Genomic DNA, 10009 nt, shown 5'->3' with positions numbered 1-10009 from the left:
CACAAAACCATGAATACAAAGGATAATCTTACAACTTAGGAAGAACAAAATCGACAATCCTAGCAATAATATAAGAACAATCTTAAATCATTTATATCTTTTCATGGAAAGTGAGAAATTCACGAATCTAGGGAAGAATCTGAACTCTAAGACTAAAATCATCCCTATTGAATCCGATAGCAATCTAGGAATAATCCAAAAACCACCTTAAACCCGCAAAAATTTCTTCAAGAACATGACAAATCTATGAATCCACAAGAAAATCTTATGCGTCCAGAAGACCCAAACCATCCCGTTGAAGTCATGAAATTATTCGTTGTAAGAAAAGCACGCTAAACGAACTATACTTTCCCATTGCCGCAGCCACAAACTAAACAGCCCAAGTAAATAAGAGTGGTTTCCCATTGCCACAGCCAAATCTTGACCGCCCACGCCCCCGGATCTGACCCACCTTCGCTGGTGTAGATTGGTTGGTTGCTTTATTCCCCTCTTCGGTCCAATTGCAAAGTTGTTGGAATCGGAGAGTATAATTTTTATTTTGATTTTTTGTGTCACTTCACGTTACTCTTCTCTTACTTTCATTCTCCCAGCACTTGTTGAGGGCACGACCCCCGCTTCGCTTCAAAAGACTTGTTAGTTCAACTGACACAAACCCCGTTTCTGTCTTGCATGTCTTGAGCATTTTCAGCGGCGAAAGTTCTCTTCTCCCCTCTTTCTCATAGACCCAGAAGCCGATTTTCTACAATACTTGAGAAACGGGAGCAGTGGGAATTAATTAGCCTTGGTTTTGAATTGGGTGTTTGTTGTAGATCACAGTTCCGGCTCTTAATTGGGTGTTCTTTTACACCCTTGATGGAGTTCGTGGGCAGAGCTGTGAAGAAAGAGTTCAAAGGCCGTGGAATTCATTTGGGTGTTGTTAAATCCTTCAATAGCTCTTCTAGGTTCTTCGAGGTGGAGTTCGAAGGTGGTGATTCGGAGGAATTGGCTTTGTCGGAGGTCTCTTTGCTCTTGGAGGATCAGTCTCAACCGGTGGAAAACAGGCCCTGCCGTGGCCGGAAGCCCAAGAAACGTCGAAGAATTGAGAGCACATGTGAAATTGGCGATGCATCGGCAAATGCTGGGAGGAATTCGGTGCCTGATAAAGGGAATTCAGATGAAACCCTAGAAATGGCCTTCGAGGTAAGTGTTGTTTGTGTTAAGGATTTAAATGAGAATTTGAATTTGAACGATGAAGTTGAAAAAAACGTACAAATAGCTGAGGGGGTTGGTGGGAATTTGAATGGAAGTCTCGAGGGAAATGAGAATTTGGATATGAATGTTGATCTCAGTGATGGGTTTGAAGATATTTTGGAAAGGAGAAGCGAATCTGAGAAGGGTTTTGTAGGAAATAGGTCGGGCAATGGGAGTCTTTGTAGAAATGAAGATTTCAGAGACGGGTTAGATTTGAATGCGAGTTCTAGCTCAAATGAGTGGTTCAATTTAATCGACGGCAGTGGTGTTCATGCTCGTACTAGTAAAGATTCTAACTTAGAGAGAAGGGGCTCCATTGATTTGAATCTGTATGTTAATGCTGACTTTGATGAGAATCTTACTGGGGGAGCTGTAAGTTGTTCGCCGGTGGAAATAAAGAAAAAGGAATGGGATTTTGACTTGAACTTACAGGTAAATGATGAACACGGGGATACTAACAATAACGGCGGTGAAGAAGCTGCTTCTTCTGGGACGACAGAAGGAGTAATAGACGAAGTTTGTGAGGAAGCAGTAATGGACCAAGTTCGTGATGGAGCAGTAATGGACCAAGTTTGTGATGAAGCAGAAATACACCAAGTTTGTGATGAAGTAGTAGTAGAAAAAGTTTGTGATGAAGCAGTAATAGACAAAGTTTATGATAACGTCGAAGGACCTCCAGACAAAATTATGGAATCTGAGCATGAAAGTGGCAATTTGCAAGAAGTTCATGTCGATATCAAGGAAGAATTGCCGAAAGACAGCTATAGTTCCGGTGGAGATGTGGCTGTTAACGATGGAAACGTGGTCAACATTGAAGTGAAGGATGTGAGCTCTGATGCTGGTCCTCAAGCAACTGATGGTTTCCAAGGAAATTCTGAAGATCAATGCAAACAGCGTGGCGGAAGAAGAAAGAAACGAAAGGTTTTGGATGGTGTAAATACACCAGATACAGTTTTGAGGAGAAGTACACGTAGAGGATCCGTACAGAAAACCGTCCCAATTGCATCATCTGATATATCTTCCCCTGTAGCTAGTGTGGTAACCGAGGAAAAACAGGTAGCTTATGATTGTAAAGAATCCGACATGCCTGTTGCCTTTCCTCTTAAGTTGCAATTACCACCCTCTTCGAAAAACTTGAATCTTGACGATATTCCCATCCTTGACTTGTTCTCTATTTATTCCTGTTTGAGATCATTTAGTACTCTATTGTTTCTTAGCCCATTTGAGTTGGATGATTTTGTGGCAGCCCTGAACTGCAAATCTCCTACTATATTATTTGATAATATACATCTCTCTGTTCTGAAAACTCTAAGAAAGCATTTGGAGTATCTCTCTGCTGAAGGTTCGGAATCTGCTTCGAGTTGTTTAAGGTAGAAATTGTTCCTCCTATTACTTTTTATTTGCTAATTCAATTATAGTTAATATCCTTGCATTATCTTTTATTTGATTATATATTTACTTAAATGCATATATAATTATGTGTTATATTTTCTGTTTTGAAATTTTGATCAGGAGTCTTAACTGGGATATGCTAGACTTGATTACGTGGCCTATTTTTATGGTTGAGTATCTATTGATTCATGGTTCAGGTTTGAAACCTGGCGTTGATCTATGTCACCTGAATTTATTAAAAAATGATTGCTACAAACTACCTACGGGAATTAAGATCGAAATTCTTCGATGTCTATGTGATGATATGATTGAAGCGGAAGCCATTAGGTCAGAGATTAACAGAAGGTCTTTGGCAGCTGAGCCCGAAATTATTCGTGATAGAAGTACGAGGTTGGAGGTGTACAAAAAGAAGAAGATTTCAGCTAATGCCTCTATTAATTCTTGTCTGTCGGAGGACGGTATGGATGACACCACAGACTGGAATAGTGATGAATGCTGTCTGTGCAAAATGGATGGTAGCTTAATATGCTGTGATGGCTGTCCTGCTGCATATCATTTGAAGTGTGTAGGCATAGCCAATGATCTCTTGCCAGAGGGTGACTGGTTTTGCCCTGAGTGTGCTATTGACAGGCAAAAGCCCTGGATGAAGACGCCAAAATCACTTCGGGGAGCTGATTTCTTAGGAATGGATCCTCATGGACGTACGTACTTTAGTAGCTGCGGGTACCTGTTGGTGTAAGTTCGATAATTTATTCCTCTGCAATGGTATTATTTTTGCCTTCTTACTTTTGCAAATTTTAAAATATGAGATATCGATGCGGCATGCTTCTTAAACTTTTTATTTCCTAGTTTCCCAAGGTCGCATACTTTTGTTACTTCAGTTTCTTCTTTCAACCGTTGCACATTCGGTGATTAGCCGCAATAGTTAGAGTAGCCTGTCACCACATTGAGTTCCCCACCCTCCTTTTTTTTTGCAAAGGACGTCCTTCCTTGCAACATTCTTCCATGCATAATAATGGAGAAACTCCATGGAAAAGAGATGGTGGATAAAGGCCCTTTTTGTTCATGCCAGCTAATATCTAAGTGAATGAACTGGGGCACATTTACTTTTGGAGCTGTTGGAACTTCTTGTTGATTTTCTTTTAAATGTTTTTTCCGACCCTTTCGCGAGGTGGATTAAGTATCCTTGCAAAATGCCAGCGTCTGATAGAAAAAAAACACGGCCAAGAGTTTGTTATTCTTTTATTTAGATTAGGTTATATCTAATTTCTCATTATCCATTTAAATACTTTTGTTTTTATTGAAAATATTTGCAGGTTTGATTCATGTGACACGGAGTCCTCTGTTAGTTACTACCACACGAATGATCTGGATGTTGTTATTGAAGCTCTTAGGTCATCTGATTCATCGTACAGTGACATACTAATGGCTATTTACAAGCACTGGAAGATTCCTTTTACTTCAAACGGAAAAACGAGTAAAATGGGTTCTCTAGACTGTACGATTGGATATCATAGCAATTCTTTCCACGAAGGTGCAAAGTCGGTAAACTTGGTTGAAGTGGAGGCTATACTGGAAGGTTCAACTATGAATGCTGAAGAACCAGCTCTAGACAGTAAGATGAACTCCAGCGTTCAGAACGGTTATGAATTCATAAGTCAGGCTAAAGTTCCAGGGAAGTTCTCTTCTGGAGGAAATCTGTCTTCGATACGTCCTTGCCTAGATGGAAAAGAGGATTTCCTTGGAGTTGAGAATGATGATGGTTACTCTAACTTCTATAGTTTTGCACAAACAGCTTCTTCAGTGGCTGATGAGTTCTTGCGTAAATCATCTGACAAAATTAAAGAAAAGTCTACTATGTCAGAAGAAGAAATAATTGCAGGGCAGATGAAGGTAATTTTGAAGAAAACAAGCAACTTTTATTGGCCGTTCATTCAAAATTTTAACGTAGCTACGCAGAAAGAGAAATGTGGATGGTGCTTTCCTTGCAAATCTTCGAGTGATGAGGCGGACTGCTTGTTTAAGACGAACATTAGCCAGATCGAGGAGGGTTTGGCAGTTCATGTTCCTGATCTTCAACTTAAAATGAAGGGAAAAGGCCACCTCAGAGATGTTGTATGTCAAATTATCTCGATTGAGAATCGTTTGCGAGGGTTACTTTTAGGTCCATGGCTGGATTCTCATTATTCTAAGCTTTGGCGTGAAGGTCTCGTGGCACTTGACCTTAACTCCATCAAGCCTCTATTATTAATGGTAATTGATTATTATTATCTTTTACTTCAAATTTGGCTTATTATTAACTTTTTTATTCATAAATTTATAAAATAGTTTTGCGAACTTGATGATAAAAATGAAAAAAAACAGAAAAAGGACGATGGGGAGATCATCCAAAATGCTCATCAACATTGAGAAAGAAAAGGAATAACTGAACTAATATTATTTATCATTTTATGTAACGACTATCTTTGGTCTCAACTTCCATTCAATTGTGAGTTGTAAATGTTGCAAATTTGAGAAGTACTCATGGTCCTCACAGTTTGAATTGATTCTTTCCTGCCTCCGTTCTTGATTCTTTATGAAGGCTAATTTTTCTTCTTACAAAACCTTTGCAGATAGAATCAAATTTACGCCAGCCTGCTCTATCAACTGAGTGGTTTAAGTATGTCGACTCTGTTAACACCTTGGGTTCGTCTTCCCTTTTCATTACCAGTTCAGTACGTACTAATAGACATGGAATAAGTAGAAAAAGAGCTAGGTTTTCAGATATCGAGTCAAACGCCTCTTCGTATGGTTCTAGTGGATTAAGTATGTTTTGGTGGAGGGGTGGCCAGCTTTCTCGTCGCATGTTTAACTGGAAAGGTTTGCCTCGTTCCTTAGTTTCCAAGGCTGCACGACAAGGTTTGTAATATGTTAATATTCTTTTTTGAAGCTGAGTTGACATCATTTGCAATGAAGTCAACTGAATAGCCATTCTGAATTGTTTTGAAGTTTAAAATTCTGCAGCTGGATGTACAAAGATACCAGGAATTGCATATCCTGAGGGTTCAGAATGTGCGAGAAGAAGCAAGTGCATTGCCTGGCGAGCTGCTGTAGAGGCATCAACAAGTGTGGAGCAGCTTGCATTCCAGGTTTTTAGTTTGCATCTTTGCCTATATGATATTATTTCCTCTATCATGCTATTACCGTTTTCCCCCCTCCCTGTTGTTTAACGATCATTTTAACTGCCGTAAAATATGTCAGTTTCTTGTCATCCAGTAAATTTTAGCTGATGAATTTGACCTGCGTTCGTGATAGGTTGTTTTATTAGTATGTTTTTTTCCTTCAAGTTTTGGTGACATGTTTGTTCTTCAATTGTTTCAGGTTAGAGAATTTTATTCAAACATTCTGTGGGATGACATTGAAAACACCCATCCTCTCCCTACGTTAGAAAAGGAATTAAGAAAATCAATCAGGCTTTTCAAGAAGGTAATTGTGCGCCGTAAGTCCGTTGAAGGAGACGTGACAAAATATCTCCTTGACTTCGGAAAGAGAAGAGTGATTCCTGACATTGTTAAGAAACATGGGATAATGCTGGAGGATTCTAGTAACGATAAAAAGAGATATTGGCTAAATGGGATTTATGTTCCTCTGCATCTGGTGAAGAATTTCGAGGAGAAAAGAATTGCTCGCAAAACAAATGAGGTTAAGCCCAAGAACGTGGAATTGAGTACGGTGAAGTCATCCTCGAGGAAGAAGGGATTTGCATATTTGTTTGCAAAAGCAGATAAACCTGAGTTGTATCAATGTGGCCGCTGTAACAAAGTTGTTCCTGTCAGGTATTTGACAATCATTATTGCATTCTTACTGAATGTGCTTCATAGCTCGAATTTTAAATTTAATCGCTTATCTAGTTTCCGCACTCTGAAATTGAATAATTACAAAATTAGTGAAAGGGAATGTGAGAAGAACCAACAAAAGCAGTACAATTCCATGTCTCCCCACGACCTTTTTTTTTAAAGATGAAAACTCACCCGAACAACTTAGACTACGTAGCTTAAACCATAAGGGTTGGGTTGGGACATATTTCTTTTTCCGGTTTGAGTTGGGCTTGGTAAACTGAAAATTTGGTTCGATTAGCAAGTTGTAACCTTTTTGGTTGGGTCAACCCAACCAACAAGAAAATAAGGTTCACAACCCAAACTAACTCAACTAATACCCTACTTTTAAGATTGTTATGAAAATTTAGAATATTTGATGTTTATAATAGATGTTAGTGATGTATTGTCTCTTGTGAATATTTGATATTTGAGTTTGATGAGATTTTAGTTATTAATGTGACATGTATCGTGAATATGTAGGATTTTTTAAAATAATTTAAAAGAATGAAAAATCTGACGACCAAACCCGAAAATAGACTGTTGAGATGGGTTGGGTTTGGTTGTGAACCCTATTTGAGTCACCAACCCAACCAGTTCGAAATTTTAGGTTGGTCTAAAAAAAATTTCGACCCATGAAACGGAATCAAAGAATTTTTCAGATCAAGAATCTTCTTTGGATTGATTGTTTTGAAGCATCCCATCTGAAGGCCTCATCTTGGTGTTCTTTGTCCAAGTTTTTCATGTGATTTTTTATTATCAGATATTTGCCTAAATTGGAATGCCTTTATATATTCTTTATAGTGTTTTACTTTTGTTTTTTAGTTACTTTCAGTTCAAAAAATATTTGACTGAAGTACTTTTAACTTTCTCATGAACATCTCTGTTGCTTCATTTTATTCTACGTTTGATAAGATTATGATGTTCAAGCCTTATCACATCATGATGTAGTTTGGCTGCTAGATTGATTTCAAGGTTTATGCTACACTAGGCTTTTGAATGAATGTAAAAGATGATGAATGATTACTACTACGCTATAGATATAGAAAAGGCCTTTGGTGTCACTAATATCATTACTCAATGACATGTGGTCTGAAACTTTGTTGAATTATTTTCTGTGTATCTATATATTTTCACTTTATTGATTCTCTTTTCTTTACATTGTAGGGATGCTGTTAGTTGTCGATATTGTCAAGGTAAATTTCGTGGCATTCTTTTCGCGACCTTTTTGTTTTGCTGCTTTGGGAACCACAAGTTATTGAGATATTAATATCAGATTTTCAGATAAGGATTGTGATACATTACCTGTAGTTTTACCTTCTATTCTTCTATACATTTAGCTTTTCAAGTGAGGATTAGGTTCCCTTTTGTCTCTCTCTCTGTCTTTTCGAAAAAAATAACTAGTATTGAACGCTGTTGTTTGGTTCCTACTTATTCTTATGCTGCTTTCAGGAATTTTTCACAAAAAGCATGTGAAGAAGTATGTGGAATCCGTTGCTGCTCAATGTACATATACTTGCCACAGTTGTTGGGATGGTATGTCTGTGAAGACTAGTGGAAAAAGAGGGAAAAGTGGTGTAAAAGGAGGGAAGTTGCACATGGAAAGACATAAAAAAGTTTCGAGTGATCAACGTGCACTACGATTGAAAAACAGAAAAAAATTGTTGAGAGCTGGAAAACAAGTACAGACCAAAAGCAAGTCCAAAGTTCCGACAGGTATCCCTCTACGTCGTTCAGAAAGACAAGCTACATTCTCATCACTTCAGAAGAAAAAACAATCACTTCAGAAGAAAAAGCAAAATAAAAAGAAGATTGGTGGAAGTGTCAAAAGGAAAAAGATTAAGTCCAGGAAGGGAACACCAAATAAACGCAAGAGAGAGACTTCTTTGCAGAAGAAGAGAACTCTGGCGTGTCACAGCTTCTGGCTTAATGGCCTCTTCCTTTCTACAAAGCCCGGTGACGAACGCGTGTCGCACTTTAGGGAGAAAAAGCTTCTCGCTCTATCTCAGAGTATTTCCGTGGACCATGAAAAACCAAAATGCAATCTTTGTTCTGAAACAGAACACGCTTCTCTTTTGAATTATATTGCGTGTGAAATTTGTGGAGGTAATTTCCCTCTGTTTTTCTCTCATATTGGAACTTCTTCTAATCTTTAAACACGATTTCTCTTGGCTTACGCGCAAGTAGTGTAAATGCATTAAACTAATATGTTTTTCCCCTTTGGGTGCTATGCAGCGTGGTTTCATGGTGATGCTTTTGGACTTGATCAGACCAAAATAGATAAATTGATTGGATTTAGGTGTCATACGTGTCGGAAAAGGATGCCTCCTGTCTGTCCGCATCAAACGAATCAGAAGTCTGATATTTTGGAGGTTCCTGAGGTACAAAATAGTACTGTGGTTAATTATTCAGAGGAACACATGCCCTCCCATGTATAAATGTGATATCTCAAATATTGTAGGAGAGAGATAACTGTGTTTCTAATGGGAAGAAAAGAAAAACAGCGAAAGCAAATGACAAGGAAGTTAACTACATTCCGAGAAATTATTCTCTAGTCTATAGTGTATTTACTGAAACTATATTGAAATTTGAGATTAGTTGATTCTCATGATTCAGTGACTGGTAGTTTTTAGCCTGTCCTGTTTACTTTCTTCTGCCGTATTGTTGTAATCTATCTTGTCTTCTTTTTCTTTTTTTTTTTTAAGAAGAAACCCGACCGATAGGGAGCAGTAATTTTTACATTGCTACAAAAAGTATTGTGATTAAAGAACTCATCTTTTTTCATAATCTGTGATGTTTTTTGAACCCAAAACCCCACTAGAGGGCCCTTAGCCACCTAAAATCTTAGCCTGACCTTTAAGCGTCCATTTGTCGAGTACTTCCATCAACCAATCATCAATTTGATTAGAGATAGATATTGATAGGCCAGAGATATTAAGGAGCAAGTCGTAGCCCTTCTTTATGAAACTACAGTGAGGGAAATGTGGTCCAGGGTCTCTTCCTCCCCTAGGCAAAGGCTGCAAATTTACAGGGATTATAAATCTATCTATCAAACGTTTGTTCTCCCACCTTTGGTAATAAACCTTGCTGTTCCCTTCCATTTTATGCTATTTCTTTCGACATATTTGCGTTCTTATACAACATTAAGATGAGGAAAATATACTTCCCCTGAATATAACCTCACTTAGCTAAAAACTCATTGTGACTGCCCCTATTAATTTTCTTTGTTGTTGCTGCCTTGGATTTTTTTTTTTTTTTTTTTTGAAAAGTTCCCCTTTCATCTAGGAAAAATTGAAAGATTACAAGGGGCTGCAGCCCCACAAAACGAGTCATACTAGATATTTAGAAAAGAATGAATTTTTAACTCTAAACTCTCAGATTTTATCTTTTCTGCTTCTGTTCTCCCACGTGGCCAATGCTTTATATGTAGGTGTATTACATACTTAGCCTTTTTCTATTTCGTCTTTTTAGTCACTTTGATAGCCACTTATTATATGACAGCCTCAGATGTGTATTAGTTACTCAGAAGGCAT

General features: G+C 38.0%; 1 protein-coding gene across 1 annotated transcript; it reads left to right on the top strand.

Moving 5' to 3' along the window:
* Nucleotides 1–377: 377 nt before the first annotated feature.
* Nucleotides 378–9087, top strand: LOC111793089 (PHD-finger and DNA binding domain-containing protein). Its single transcript, XM_023674819.2, has 9 exons — nt 378–2600; nt 2743–3357; nt 3939–4875; nt 5235–5520; nt 5626–5750; nt 5983–6437; nt 7644–7672; nt 7929–8582; nt 8712–9087. Exons 1-9 carry the CDS (start codon nt 853–855, stop codon nt 8912–8914), a joined length of 5052 nt encoding a protein of 1683 aa, XP_023530587.2. The 5' UTR covers nt 378–852; the 3' UTR covers nt 8915–9087.
* The last annotated feature ends 922 nt before the right edge of the window (nt 9088–10009 follow it).

This window comes from Cucurbita pepo, chromosome 4 (genome assembly GCF_057944985.1).
Source record: "Cucurbita pepo subsp. pepo isolate OVF chromosome 4, ASM5794498v1, whole genome shotgun sequence".
NCBI lineage: Eukaryota > Viridiplantae > Streptophyta > Magnoliopsida > Cucurbitales > Cucurbitaceae > Cucurbita > Cucurbita pepo.
This window is presented reverse-complemented; position numbering and strand designations above follow the sequence as displayed.